The sequence below is a fragment of the Canis aureus genome, chromosome 8 (assembly GCF_053574225.1).
Source record: "Canis aureus isolate CA01 chromosome 8, VMU_Caureus_v.1.0, whole genome shotgun sequence".
Classification (NCBI taxonomy): domain Eukaryota; kingdom Metazoa; phylum Chordata; class Mammalia; order Carnivora; family Canidae; genus Canis; species Canis aureus.
In genome coordinates, this window is record NC_135618.1 from 36,999,492 (window position 1) to 37,015,330 (window position 15,839).

At 44.3% G+C, this 15,839-nt stretch overlaps 1 protein-coding gene across 1 annotated transcript; it reads right to left on the reverse strand.

The window, feature by feature from the left end:
• Window positions 1–4,587: 4,587 nt before the first annotated feature.
• On the reverse strand, window positions 4,588–15,083 carry LOC144318695 (pepsin B-like). The gene is made up of 9 exons (XM_077905863.1): window positions 14,924–15,083; window positions 14,207–14,363; window positions 12,928–13,045; window positions 12,307–12,425; window positions 11,455–11,654; window positions 9,554–9,676; window positions 6,120–6,267; window positions 5,119–5,217; window positions 4,588–4,891 (listed from the first exon to the last, which is right to left on the reverse strand). The coding sequence occupies exons 1-9, from the start codon at window positions 14,977–14,979 to the stop codon at window positions 4,739–4,741; spliced, it is 1,173 nt and encodes a 390-aa protein (XP_077761989.1). The 5' UTR covers window positions 14,980–15,083; the 3' UTR covers window positions 4,588–4,738.
• Between the last annotated feature and the right edge of the window lie 756 nt (window positions 15,084–15,839).

Sequence of the window (15,839 nt, forward strand, 5' to 3'; positions counted from 1 at the left end):
GAGAAGCAATGGAACACAGAGTGGAACCTACAGAAGCAGTGCACTGGAGTAGATATATTCAGGGAATGCCTGACTTCCTGGAACACACCTCTGGGCCTTTAAAACCTGTATTTTGTTCCTTTAGCACTTTCTAGCAACCCACAGAGAACCTCACTCCTTGAATTCCAGTATCATAGCATGTGAAAAGGCAGAGCACAACAGTCTGAAAAAGTAGCAGCCTAATGGGGGTACATGCCAGGACAAGAGCGAAATGGCATGGAAACTCCGAACCAATCCTTAGCCTCTTTTTTTTTTTTTTTTGGCATCTCTTTAATTTAAATTCAATTTGCCAACATATAGTATAACACCCAGTGCTCATCCCATCGGGTGCCCTTAGCCTCTTGAAGCTGGGGCTGGATCCCTGCTCCCTGCTCCTTGCTGGAGAGGACCCCCATGGGTATAGAAAAGAAGGGAAAGGGCTAGGGTCTGTGTGATTTAGCAGCTAAAAGCAGCATGCCCCATCATGGCTGCAGCTCAGCACAAATGCCTGGGCCCAGGACTCTCTACATAAGGGCTGGGCCTAGACGGGCCTCATTATCTCTGTGAAGAGGGAACAGCTGCAGAAGGATGTACCAGAAATCCAGCCTAGGACCTGCTTCCAGGTCTACTTTTGTCCATTCCCGAGCCCTGCCCCACACAGCCTATTTTGTTGTCAGAGCCCTCACCTGCTGTAGCCAAGTTCAGAGAACTCATTACAGAGCAAATCTTCTCAACAAGATAATATTCTTCTGAACATGTTTTTGAATGGCACACAGAAGCAGGCCTTGATCAAAACTTCTACCAGGATGGTGTGAAGAGCAGATTTTGAGATTTCTGGTGACATTTGCATACTAAGAGCAGAGTCAGAGTGGAGCTAAGAAAGGGGGAAGCCAAGAGCTCACCTACTGTTGGTTGGCTCTAAATTCTGGATTTAGGGGTCAGATACACAGGGGTCTTTCATTTCTATTTAGGTCTTTCAGCTATGATTATGAACCTAGGAAAATGTCCAGAGTTCTAGAGCAGATGCTCCACAGGGAACAAAGGCTATGCATCTATCTGGAGTTGAGTTTCTGGGGGAGCCCAGCGGAGGGCTGGTCAACAGCAGAGGAGCCCTGCCAGCAGAGCCCTCTACCTCAAATATCGTAGGTCTCTCCTCCACTAAAACCCGTTATGGGGCCCCTTGACTGGAGAATCAAGTCCAGACATTTAGCAAGACCCTTCCCATCTGGCCACAACCCACCTTGGATGCCTCATTTCCTGCTATCCTCTCAGGTGCCTTGTGTCCAGCCAGTTGAGATATCCTGCCACTCGCTGTTTACACAAATTCTCCAGCCTCTTTGCTGTTCTTATGCTGATTTCTGCATGAGATCCCTTTTCTAACTTTTTCTACTCAGTGGGTCCCTCCTGCATATAGTTCAAGATGAAATCTAGCATGCTTTCCTTTGTGATACCTTCCTCTTTCCTGCCACTCTCTGGCACCATTCACTGTAACAGCACTTATGTCACTTGTATCATCATGAATTTGGTGGTATATAATTGCTAAGCACTTGTTGTCAGAAGACATGTCAGATCTGGGGACTTAAAGAGAATAATAAAGTCTCTTTCCTCTAGATCATAATTGAGTTGGGGAGACAGATGTGCAATGAGTAAAATACAGTGCATTGTGTAGTGCAATGTCAGAGGTACAAAGTGCTGTGGGAGGAGGAAAGGAGCAGTAATTACCTCTCATAGCTGTTGAGAGGGTAGGCAGAGGAGATGCAAAAAGATGTCAAGGACCAGGGAAGATTTTACTTACACAAAGACATTTCAATAAATACTTTATGAACAAATGAATGATATTTCATAAGTAGTGATGACATAAGAAATAAAAGCTCTAGAATACTTTTACAAGTGTAACCCAAACATAGACTAGGGTCCATGTGGCCACTTTCTGCATGAATTACATTTAAAAACCACATTATAGGGGATCCCTGGGTGGCGCAGCCGTTTGGCGCCTGCCTTTGGCCCAGGGCGCGATCCTGGAGACCCGGGATCGAATCCCATATCAGGCTCCCGGTGCATGGAGCCTGCTTCTCCCTCTGCCTGTGTCTCTGCCTCTCTCTCTCTGTGTGACTATCATAAGTAAATAAAAAAAAAAAAAAAGTAAAAACCACATTATAGGGGATCCCTGGGTGGCGCAGCGGTTTGGCGCCTGCCTTTGGCCCAGGGCGTGATCCTGGAGACCCAGGATCGAGTCCCACGTCGGGCTCCCAGGTGCGCATGGGGCCTGCTTCTCCCTCTGCCTGTGTCTCTGCCTCTCTCTCTCTCTCTCTCTCTCTCTCTGTGACTATCATAAATAAATTAAAAAAAAACACATTATATCTGCCAAAAATAATTTAAAAGGAATTCCAATCTTTTTTGTCTCTTGCAGAACATTAAAAAGTCTCTAATCTGTGGGGTCTAGGGTGGCTCAGTCAGTTGAGTGTCCATCTGACTCTTAATTTTAGCTCAGGCCATGATCTCAGGGTCTTGGATAAGCCCCTCACGGGCTCTGTGCTCAGGGGAAAATCTGCCTGAAATTCTCTCCATCTCCCTTCATCCCTCCCTCTACTCGTGTCCTCTAAATCAATCTCTCAATTTTTAAAAAACATCCTAATTTTTAAGTATATGCAACTTTTCTCAAAATCTTCCTCCTACATGCTCCCCCAGATATGTTGGTGTGGAACATCTCCCCCAAGAAATTCCAAATTCTAAGTTTCTATTTTCGTCTCCCCCACCTATAATTTCTATTCTTTCTTTCTTCCCTGTTGCCTTCCAGCTCTTTTTTTATAAATTTATTTTTTATTGGTGTTCAATTTGCCAACATATAGAATAACACCCAGTGCTCATCCCCATCAAGTGCCCTTCCAGCTTTTTAAAAATCTCATTTACTCCTCCTCTTTTTACCTTTTTTGACCTAGTGGCCTCTCTCTTTCTCTCTCTCTCTCTCTCTCTCTCTCTCTCTCTTTCCTTCTCCAGTCCCTCAGTCTGTATACATCTAACATAAATAAGAAACAGGAATCAGACAGACAAGATCTTTATTAGTGTGATGGGGACAGAGTGGGAAGGTGGGAAACAATCACACATTAATAAATCTTGTCCCCATCCTACAATGATAGACAAGGTGGAATAGACCATAAGCTGTGGAGAGCTGCTCTTGGTTGCTAGTTTCTAGAATCCAGGAGCAGAGAATTTCTAGCTTTGGCTTTACCAATACCTTATGTTGCTCCAGTGGCTGAGGACAGTCCCTGCTGATGAATTTCAGCTTACTCATGAGAGTTTCTAGCAATCATATCTCCATCTCAAGATCTTTGCACTCTATAGTTGCAGCCGACCACCAGAGCATGAATAGAGGTGATACTGAGGCAGGAACAGTGGCTGACAGGGCAGGGATGAGAATGCAGGTGAATTGGGGCTGAACTGAGCTCCCTTCTCTCTGACCAAAAAAAGGCCATATCTCGCATAAAAAGAAACACAACGGAAAGAAAAAGGAATGGCCAAAGTGCAGACATTACCCAACTCCTTAAGATCAACTTCATTATGGGTTGGTGGAGGGGAATGATGCCAACAGTGTAGAAAAATGGATACCTCCATCCATCACCACCACCCGCACACATCTGGGTTGAGAATTCTTTGCATCTTTCTTTCCAGGTATGTCCTTCTAATTACATTTCTTGAAACAAGTTTGAACTCCAGAGCGATACCAGTTTTTAACTCCATAAAGGCAGCATTACTGCATTAGAAGAAACCACTGCAGATGATTGTTCATAACCTATTATGGAATGTGAGTTCAGCTACTGGGCTTACTTCAGACAGGAAACATGCTCAAGAGCAATATGTTGTACTTGCTAGAAAATTCCTAGTGTGCCAACGCCATGCCTCATTTGTAATTGTGTGCCCCCATGGCTAACATGTAGCAGAGTTTATTATATAACAACAGAATTAAAAAATGTTTAATGCACAGTTTTGGATCTGATTTTAACACTACCTGTATGATAACAGGTCTGTGCCTCTCCTTCTTATACTGTAAAATGAGACTGGGTTTCAAAACTCAAAAACTTTCAGGACCAGGCGGGTGAATTGTATATGAGAACAGCTTGAGACCATCTGTATTAAGCAGGGAGGAATGGGGCCTGTGAAAATACCAGAAACTATTCATTAAAAATGTGCTACTCCCTTCAAGAAAAACTACCATTTTCTGATCTGTTTCCTCAGAGAGCCAGTTTGAAACATTCTCTAAGGTTACTTTTTTCTTCTTTAATATTCTTGAGTTAGAGACTACTCTGTTTCACATTCTTTTCTAAGAACGGAGTGAAAATTGTCTTGGAAGTGCCAGTGCTGGGAGGACTGGTCACCTCTACGAGAGTACCTCATGTAGGTACTACTGTGTCCTTAATGTCTGTGCTGTGCGTCCTCACTCAGAAACCTTTGCTCCATGTCCTTTCCCATTGGTCAATTCACAGATTCTCCCAAAGAGCTATTGCTAACTCAATTTAGAAGAAACTACTATAAGCAGAACACAAAGAAGACATTTGGAAGGAACAGCAAGGATTTTTGGAGATTCTTAATTTATTAGTTGCAGGAAAAAAAGACTAGTGCACAGAAGGGTCAGATAGTCCAAAATGCTTCTGTCAGACCAGAGAAACAGTAGGGCAACCCCAGAGTCCTGCTGGAAGGATGGAGACAGCTACCTTTTGCTAGTCTAGGAAGAGAGGGCAAAACCCACTCTGTTGGCAGCCATATCAAAGACTGTGTAATATTCCCTGAGGAAGACATCTCCCAGAATCCACAGAGGCTGCCCATTGGGGGAGGGCAGGTAGGTGACTTCAATCCCGAGTGTGCAGTAGCCATTGTTCTGAAAATACAAAGAACATGAGGATATAACCAGGTAAATGGAAAGGCCTTTCCCCACAGGAACTTCCCACCCTATATTCCATGACACCTATAGGGTCTCTGGCCTCTTGTTCACCCTCAGCCCTGCCACTGATGACTTCCCATAGGTGCCCAGATGTGAGCTGGGACACAGAATGGCATTTTGGGTCATCCAATCCCATATTCATGGAGCCTGGGGTGTATACATACATTAAGAACATAGGTAGATGGAGGCAGAGGTAAAGGTGACCCGCTGATGACAAAGGTGATGGTGGGCATGCTCTGTATGGAGTTGCAGTTGACCACAAACTGAGAGAGAAGATAAGCAGAACTGTAGAGTGGCAGGGGACTGAGGGCCCAGACAAAGGTCCTGAGTTCCCCTTTCCCAGTGAAGCCATCTTCCTGACCTTCCAGCAGACGTTGGTTGAGAGCATGGAAGGCAAAGCCCAATTCACAGGCACAACACTGACCAGGTGCTTCCGCTTTCCTGGGCCTCCTTGGACACATCTCAGCTCCAAGATTCCAAGATCTTAGTTGTACTTTTATGGCCATAATGAGTTAGACTCTTTTCAGATCACAGGATTCTACTGCCAGAATGTACCACTTACAGAGAAGCATGGGCACACCCTGTGGAACTGTGCTTTTGAAAATTCATACCCACACTTGTGTGTACCTGTCAATATACTACACACACACACACACACACACACACACACTGAAGAATCAAGATTTACTCTGACTATACTAGACTCTTGCATGCAGGAGGAGCAAACTACAGAAGTGTATATAAAGGGATCTGGGGTAGGCACAGGAGGCTGCACAGAGTAAAAGCCAAAGGAGAACTCTTAGACAAGAAAAAAACCCAAGTGGAATGGACAAATGGAATATGCCTGGCTCTGTTGCATATAGTCAAATGACAGTGGCCACATCAAGGTGAGATGTGTTCGTAAGGCTTGCCCAGGAATAGTCACCCCTCTTGACAACCATTCAGCCCATACTTACGGTATGGAGTTGGAATTATTCCCTCCCCATACCCATTCTTGCGTTGAGGGTTCATGATTGAAAGAACATGGTGTTCCCCACCTGTTATATCTGACCAGGGGGACAGTTCTCTACCATTTCTTCCTCTTGTCTCTCATGAACTCATTCCACTCAGGCTCCTATGCTGAGGCTGCCTGGATGTGCGAGGAACCTTTCTTCTGGGTACTCACATTGCCACTTTGATCTTGCTGGGCTCCTGTTGCCTTCACAAAGGAGTCCAAGTACTGCTGAGGAACAGTCAGTGGGAAGGTTCCTGTATCCACGATGCCTTGACAGCCCTGAGAGCACAAGCCAGTGGCCTGGTTACCGATGAGAAACCTGAGGGGAACACCAATACAAAAAGAGTCAGGTGTTTCTAGGGATAACTGGGTGACACAGTCAGTTAAGAGACTGACTGGTTTTAGTCTGGGTCATGACCTCAGGGTCAGGAAATTGAGCCCTGGCCGAAGAGGAAGAGGACTCTGATGAAGAGAGTGATCATGAGATGAGTGAGCAGGAAGAGGAGCTCGAGGATGACCCCAGTGTGGTCAAAGACTATAAAGACCTGGAAAAAGTAGTGCAGTCTTTCCGGTATGATGTTATCTTAAAGACAGGCCTAGATGTTGGAAGAAACAAAGTAGAAGATGCATTCTACAAAGGTGAACTCAGGCTGAATGGGGAAAAATTATGGAAGAAAAGCAGAACGGTAAAAGTGAGAGATACATTGGATCTTCTAATTGGAGAGTATAAAGAAGCTGAAACAGAGACGTCATGAGAGTTCTTCTGAAAAAAGTGTTGGAGGAGAAAACGGAAAGTGAAAAGTACAGAGTGGTCCTACGCCGGTGGAAAAAGTTAAAAAGTTGCCTAAAAAGAGTATGTCTAAATAAATGGATTGCTTTTTACAGATAAGGCTGCTTTCTAGTGATGGGAGAAAGGGCCGGCTTCAAGAGGACATTTTTATCAAAATAAAGTTCTCTTACCTTCACTGGAATCTGCTGAGCTGTTTTAGGGAAATTGGGATCCAGAGCTTGGAGACACTGCCCATGGCCTGGATTCTTCTCCAGGGCTTGATTTGTGCTCATTTTGACCTCGTTTTGGCCTCGTGAGCGTGAATGAGATGTGTGCTGAATGAACTAACCCCAGAGAGGGTTTTAATGACTAGCCTGCTGTTTCCCACATTAACTACCTCGGGAGTCTGTGTAAAATAAACTGGCCTTGTTTGTGCTTTCAAAAAAAAAAAAGGAAATTGAGCCCTGCATCAGGCTCCATGCTCAGTGTGGAGTCTGCATGGGATTCTCTTCACCCTCTGCCCCTTAACCCTGCTCTCTCTCTCTCTCTCTCTCTCTGAAATCATTCAATCTTTATTTTTATTTTATTTTATTTTTTATTTTATTTATTTTATTTATTTTTTAATAAATTTATTTTTTATTGGTGTTCAATTTGCCAACATATAGAATAACACCCAGTGCTCATTCCATCAAGTGCCCACCTCAGTGCCCATCACCCAGTCACCCCCACCCCCAGCCCACCTCTCCTTCCACCACCCATAGTTCGTTTCCCTGAGTTAGGAGTCTTTCATGTTCTGTCTCCCTTTCTGACATTTCCCACTTATTTTTTCTCCTTTCCCCTTTATTCCCTTTCACTATTATTTATATTCCCCAAATGAGTGAGACCATATGTTTGTCCTTCTCCAATTGACTCACTTCACTCAGCATAATACCCTCCAGTTCCATCCACGTTGAAGCAAATGGTGGGTATTTGTCATTTCTAATGGCTGAGTAATATTCCATTGTATACATAAACCACATCTTCTTTATCCATTCATCTTTCAATCTTTTTTTTTAAAGAGAGGGTCAGGCACTTTTGCCATAAATAAGTCTGACATTCACCCCAATGTCCAACCCTACAGCTCTGAAAATATGCCACTTCCAAAAATCCAGGCTATATCTTGACACTGTATTCCATGTAATAATTCAGTGTCTTTGTGACTATTGGAGTAATATTCTCAGTTTTGCTCTGGTAACCCCTCCAGCTCTGACTGAAAGCACTGGGGAGGTAGGGACTGTGTCTTATCCTCTTTACTCTGCCTATATGAGGCCCAGAACATAGTGCCAAATGTAACTAGCACTGGTAATCACTTAATAAATACACATTGGCCATCTACTATGTAAAAGGCACTCTTACAAGAATTATGATGATATAAAGAGGAGTAAATTGTATTCACTGTGTTCAAAGACTGCATTCTAATGACATGAGATAACACCGTACATGAGGCACAACACGATAGGACAGCAGCTGATGATCTCCATAATCTAGTCCTATGTGATTCAGTTCCTGATTCCTCATTCAGCTTTTTCTGCAGCTCTACTCTTCCTCTTCACTCCATTTATATTTTGAGCACGGTTGGTGAATCAAGGCACTTGGATATAATGGTGAACAAGATAGACACCACAAACCTAACAGAAACACACAAATGGTACTTAATTGTAGTCCTGGTGAGTGCCATGAAAAAAATAAGGAGGCCAGAGAAGAGGGGACTTGATCTACTATGGGTGTGAGAAGTAGTCGGTCAGACAAGGATTTTTCAGAGAAGAGATGCTTAAAGGGTGAGTGCCATTGGTCCAAGTGACAAGACCCCTCTATTCCAGGCACAGAAAACTACTTGCCAGATATTCAACTGCTTATCTCCCTGTCTATTCATGCACATTGGGCTGGTGTCCCTGTGGCTACCCTGAAATGAGGAGATACAAGTTGGGATACACGCCAGTAATACTATGGGACTGAAAGAGAGATTGGGCCCCTAAGAGACCTTTTCGAGGGAGAGAGGACTTCATCTGGGCTCAGAAGGATGCACCCAGGACATGAGGGGGGCACTTCAGGTGATATAGTCAAAAGAGAAGCAGCAAGAGAGTCATGGCAAGGTGCAAGGACATGGTGAAGTCTGTGCTGCACATCAGGAAGTGGTGGGAAGGCTGTACCTGTAGGAAGTGCCCTGCTGTTATATATGGTCTTGAGTATAGGCCAAAGAAGTGTATCTTTAATTGGCAGTGATGGAGATTTCCTGAAGGCCTGGAGTGTAGAAGTAACTGAGTCATAGTCCTGAGCTATGGGATCAGATATCTCTGGGCTCAAATTTGGAAATTTGTGAAATGTATGACTTTGGATAAGTTACTTAACCTCTGAGCCCTGATTTCTTTATCTGTGCAATGAAATATACTACTGACCACCTTATAGTGCTGCAGTGAAATACACATACAATAATATATATAAAATATTTAGCACAGTATCTGGCACATAGAAAACATCGATGACAGCTATTACTCTTACTTATGAAGGACTTGGTAAAGATTGTGCTACTTGAGATAATGAAGCTTCAGGGAACAAAGACATGGGTTCACAGAAGTCTAGGAATGACCAACCTGCTGGCATGACAAGGCTCAATGACAAGTCAAAAAGTTTAGTCTAGAGCTAGATGTCAGAGTCTACTGAGCTCCTGGAATAATGAGCATGAGGATTTGCTGATTCTTTATGAAGTTTGTGCCAATGCAAGAACAGGAAATATTGTCGCACTGGAGGAACACTCTAGGGGTATCCACAATCCATAAGAATTTTCCTCTGTACTTACTCATCGATGGCAACCTGCCAGTACATTTCCCGAGTGACTGGAGCCCAGACGATCTCACCAGAATAAAACTGTGTGTCCACACCTCCCAGGATGAGCTCTCCACCATACTCATAGGTTGGTTGGCTGGGGAGAAAAGGAGAAGAGCACAAGTTCTTCCCATAACTCACATAGTTTCAGGCAGCTCCTCCCTCCGCTTTAACTATCCCTCTGTCTTTCAGACACAGAGGAACCACAGCACAAGGGGTATCATCCTCTGACCTGCTCTCAGACTCTACCAGGCTCAAGGCACAAGGGAGAAGAGGCTCCTCAGAGGAACACCCAGAATATCAGAGAACTGGAAACACAGACTATTCCCATAAAAGAGGAGATGGAATTGGAAACTAGGCCTGTGAAAACAAACTATCAAAGCATTCCAGAGAAACTCTCCTGGGGTCAGAGTGAGAACAAGAAGAAATACCTCAGGACCTCAGGGAGCACCTGGGATGGGGCCTGACAGAGAGAGAGAGAGAGAGAGAGATCTAGTGTGCAGTCAAGAGGATGCTCCTGCCATGCTCAGGTTGGTAATTAGACAGTGTTAAAGGGATTCAGACCACTTCTGTTCCCTATCCTAGGCCTGCTGGTCATTGAAGAACTCAGGTACCCTGAGTATCATGTGATTAGGAAGAAGAATCAGTACAGTTTGCCATAAAAGCTCAAAGCCAGGGGCACCTGGGTGGCTCAGTGGCTAAGCATCTACCTTTGGCTCAGGTTGTGACCCCAGGGTCCTGGGATCGAGTTCTGCATCAGGCTCTCTGCAAGGAGCCTCCTTCTCCCTCTGCCTGTGTCTCTGCCTCTCTCTGTGTGTCTCTCATGAATAAATAAATAAAATATTTTTTAAAAAGCTCAAAGCCAGTAGAGTAGGAAAAGTGTTAGATTTGTGCTCAAGATGTTTGCATTTGAGTCATGGCTTCATACCTACCAGACCTTGCTCAATTTTGAACACCTGTTTGAGCCTGCATTTCATCTGTGGAAAAATGAAGCTAATAACAAGATTTTTGAGATGTCATGTGAAGTAATAACTACAAGACCTCTTTATAGAGTCAGACACATTATAAATATCATTTATTATAGTCCTTTTTATTGTATATTTGTAATTATTTATATTAATAAGTAATCATATACCTTGTTCTAAAGCTTTACGGCTCTGTCAATCAAATACAACAATCTCCACATTTACTAATTAAAACTTGAGGGACTGTAGTTTGTTTTTAAGGAAAGAGTCATCTTATGTCTTTGGCCTGAATTGAAAATTCTTCTAGTTCAGGGACACCTGGGTGGCTCAGTCAGTTGGGTGTCTGCCTTTGGCTCAGGTCGTGATCTCAGGATCCAGGGATCAAGCCCCCTGTTGGGCTTCTCTGCTCAATGGGGAGTCTGTTTCTCCCTCTCCCTCTGTCCCTTCTCCTGCTCATACTCTCTTTCTGTCTCTCTCTCTCTCTCTCTGTCAAATGCATAAATAAAATCTTTTTATAAAACCCCTCTAGTGAAAAAAATATAATCCCTTCAAAAATGTAATTATGAGGGATCCCTGGGTGGCGCAGCGGTTTGGTGCCTGCCTTTGGCCCAGGGCATGATCCTGGAGACCCAGGATCGAATCCCGCATCGGGCTCCCGGTGCATGGAGCCTGCTTCTCCCTCTGCCTGTGTCTCTGCCTCTCTCTCTCTCTCTCTCTCTGTATCTGTCATAAATAAATAAAATATTTAAAAAAATGTAATTATGAATTTTCAAAAATACATGTAATGCAGTAGCAGGTTATACTCATTGTGTCAGGATATGTTAAAACCTCAGCCTTGTCTGATGTTGATTTGCTGAAAGCCCCCACAACACCTAATTTGCTAAGACCTACCCAGGACCCGTATGCTCACCGAGAGAAGTAGAAGCTGAAGATGGGCTGGGTGAGCTGGCCCTGCTGCACCATGCTCTGCATGACTGTGGGGCTATCCCCAACAGCCAGGTTGGGGTAGGCCATTCCCAGGATACCATCAAAATTTGCATAGTAGAAGGGGTTGCTGGGTTCAATCTCACTCAGACCAAATTCCTGGTTATTGATGACGATATTCTGAACCTGGGAAAGCAGAAAGAAAATTCAGGTGGACAGATCCTTCCCAGACTTAAGTGCACAGGGATAGACTCTATACTTTTCTAGGGGAGGAAGTTGGCTTTTTTCATGCTTAGCTCAATCATTAGATGGGGTATGGAAGATGAAGGGACAACAGTATCACCCAACCATGTGGGTGTTGGGGAAGCAGAGGCCATTGTGTTCTGGACTTAGAATTTCCACTTCCATAGATAGTGAAAGAACAGTGGCGGGTTTTATATTGAACAATCCATGTGCACAAATGACATAGGAACTGTGGGTGATTGATGTAAAGAAAAGAAAATAGTGAAAGGAAGGTCTTCAAATACCTAGAGTGAAATCATGTGGAAGAGAAAGCAGATGTGCTTCATGTGGCTGCAGAGGGCACATTACGACCAAGGAGCAAAGTCACAGGGAAGCACAATGTAAAGAGTCTGCTGCAATCAGGACTGCTTGGGGGAGAGGTGGCAATTTTTGTTTTGGGAGAAAGGTTTAATTAGATGGCCTTTGGCATCCTTTCCCACAATTAGCTTCTGGGAATTTGCACCTATTTAGTAATCATGAGACTCTCTGATAGATGAAGGCTCTAGAAAAGGGGAACCAAAGAGCAGACCCACAGAAGTATGAAAACAGCACTTACAGTCACAGTGTCATATCCCAGGAGCACAGTCAGGCTGCCACTTCCATAATATAGTGTATAGGTTTGTCCATTGTTTCTGTAGGTAGAGGAACTGCTGGGGTTGAATGTGTTGTGATTGGCTGCGTAAGATTAGAATGGAATGTTAATGTCAGTACACTTTCCAAAAAACTTGGAGGACATCTATCCTTGATGGCCTAAGACCATCAGACCAAGCCTGAGATTGGGCCTCAGCCTCAAGATCCTTTATGCTGAAAACAATCTGTGGCCCCAGAAAAGTCTGTCCCCTTGGTAAACAGATGCTGCCCCAATCCCTTCCATTTCCTAAGGGATTGCTCAATACAAAAGTGCCAGGAATTGGGGCCAATAGGAGAAAGCTGAGGAAAAGGAACAATGTAGAAAGGAATGGAAGCCTTGGTCTATTTCTGCGGTCTCTCTCCAGAACTGTAGTACTTGTGAAATCTAGACCAAGGCAAGATTTCCAGATGGTCTGAATTTAAGGAGGATGAGATCAAGGGTATGCACCAGGAACTTGGGACTTTGACGCTGAGTTTGTGATCAATTCTGACTCTGCCCCACCCTTTTCTCCTATCTATGGGTGGGTGGTGATGGTGGTATACTCACAGCAGGCCTGGCTCTGGCAGTAGGTGGAGGGCACCCACAGGTTGGAGGAGCCCGTATCAAAGAGGACCAGGAAATTTTGTGGTGGTGTCCCAATGCTGATCTCTCCAAAGTAATAGGACTGCAAAGACAAAAGATTGTCACTCTCATTCAGCTGCCAAGACTCCTCCTAAAGACGGGGGGAACAAGTTGACTCACTAGAAACCACATTTTTTCCAAAAAATATTCTCCTCTTTCCAGAAGTGCTCCTTCATATCTGGAACCAGATCCCCTCAATATTCCCATTTTTGTCCCTAATTGCAAGATTTTGACTAGGTGAGAATTAGTCTGGCAAGACGATATCTTCTTCCAAAGCTTTTTGTACATTGTATCACATAATACCTCCATGGATGTATCATTCTGTGCCAGAACATGCAAAGTTGGAGAAGCAATCACTTTTTTCTTCACTCCCAGTGTCCATCCATCCTCCCCATTTCTCTCTCTCTTTCTCTCTCTCTCTCTCTCACACACACACGCACACACACACACACACACACACACCCCTCTTTCTCTTCCAGTGTTAGATATTTCCCCACCATTCTTCTCCTTCTGGTCACGCAGTAGCTAAGGCCCCAGGAAACCTAGAATGAGACGTAGCATGGAAAGCTAAAAGATAACTTCACTGAGACACAGTTTCAGTTCTAAGTGAATTCGGGCCAGCCACGTCACTTACCTGCCTCTTCTTCTACATCTATAGAAAGGGGAAATCCAGGTAGGAAATCCCTAGGGTGGCTTCTAGATCTGACACGCATGTAACACCTCACTAAAGACAGCCTACAGGACACCAGTATGATGAGATGCCCTGAGCAGACACTGCAGCCTAAAGAATGTTCAAATACTTGCTCTGAGTACCAGTGTATGTTTCCAAAAGAGAAGATATATAGCAGCTGGGGCCACTGGAGATTTTGCCTGGCAGCTTTGCACGTGCTCTCCTTCTTTCCCCTGCAGCTCATCACTGGGACTTCCTTCCTGGCCCTCTCAACTGACTTGAATATGTCACTGTGAATCTCTTAACCATATAAAGAGAGCTTTAGAGAGTGAGCCAGTAATGAGAGGAAAGAAGGAAGGAAAGGAAATACTATAGTGTCAAGTGGTACCAACTCAAAATTATCCAGATACTTTCCATAGGAAGGTGAGACATAGGTTTAGTAAAAAGACCAAAATCAGACTAATGGGAGGTCTAAATAGTATCAAGAGTGCTTATTAGCCAAAGGTTATGGACATTACCTCCCCCTTCACTTACATTCAGGTAGTTGGTGAAGGGCTCATAAGCAACAGCATCATTATTGAAAAGATACTTGGCAGCTGGGTCAACCTTTGGGTGGTTCCTCAGGAATGTCTCTAGGACACCCCGCTCTTCCATCACCTGGCGGATGGACTTGCCTTTCTTCAGGATAATTCTGTGGAGAATAGGCAAACAAAAGGAGTGAGCTTCACCTTTCCCATTATAGCAATCCCTTCAATGACCTGATCTGGAGTTTCCAAACCTCCCTAGTCCTCTTAGAAGAGCCTCTTATAAGAAATCCTCCTGGATTTTAGTGAGTTCTGACCACTGCAGTCACTCCAGCATTTCCAGCAGCATTCCTAGACTGAAAATCCACTACAAGGTATATATGGGGTTTCCTGCTTGCATATTGTTTCCAAGGAATAAATTTCTGTTTATCCAAAGTCCCTCCTATAAACTTGAGACATGAGCCCTGTATCCCTCTTTCTTAGCCAACAAAACACCAACGTACCTTTAAAAACATACACACACACCACACACACACCTACATACACATCATCATCATCATCATCATCCATTTTAAGTCTTTGGTCCCTGTGGTTTTGGGGTTCATGTACCAAGACACAATCTGCCCGCTTTTCCATGAGATCTGCAGGGGAAGGCCTTTGCTCTTCCCCAGCTTCTGATGCTGCCTTGGGGCTGAATATCACTGTAAAGCTGAATCCCTATACACACCTTTCCACACCCTCTGAGAGGTGTAGGCAAACCAAAACCAAGACCAGGATCTTCATGGTGCTGATTTCTGTGGCCCACAGACACACAGGACACAGTGGCACACCCAAGAGTTGGAACAGACAGAGGGAGATTGAGTCTCTCTTTTATACCCTGATCTCCCTGCACTTTCCCCCTGTTGGCATGTGGGCTTCTTAGCCTTGTACCAGCTTGTGCTCCTACACATCCATGGGTTCTGTTTGTTTTTCCTTCTGGCAAACACCTTGGCCTTTAATGTCCACTCTGCAGTCAATTTAAAAAGTGATTAGTGGCTTTGCTGATGGAATCCAAACGATATGATAACAAATGTGAAATGCACTGGGGACGAAGGATCCTGGTGCCCACATCTACTGGGAAATGGGTGCTGGCAACTTCTGCCAGAACAATCTGTTCTTTGGCTCCAAAGTCCATGTGCTTTCTGGAGATTTACAGTAGACTCTCCACTTCTGATTCCCCTTTTCCCTCCTGTTCCTCTCATCAGACTCATCTATAGTCTTCTGCTGTGATTCTCATAGCCCATGGCACTCTGATCTGTATTTTCTGTTTCTTAGTTCTCAATTAGCCAACATTGATGGAAGGTCTACTCCATCTTAGTGCTTAGTGCTCACTTCTGCACTAAGCTCTGGGGGTACAAAGAAATTTCAGAAATCGTCCTGCACAGTCGTTTATTCCATCTTAGTGCTTAGTTCTCACTTCTGCACTAAGCTCTGGGAGTACAAAGAAATTTCAGAAATGTCCTGCACACTCGTTTACTGCATAGATGGAAGGAGAAGGCAGAGAGTTACCCCTTTTGAACTCAGCCAGGATTGTGCCCATCAGGTGACTGATGTCTGCGAATGACCAAGAAGGTACCACAAGCATTGATTTGGAGGCTGCAAAT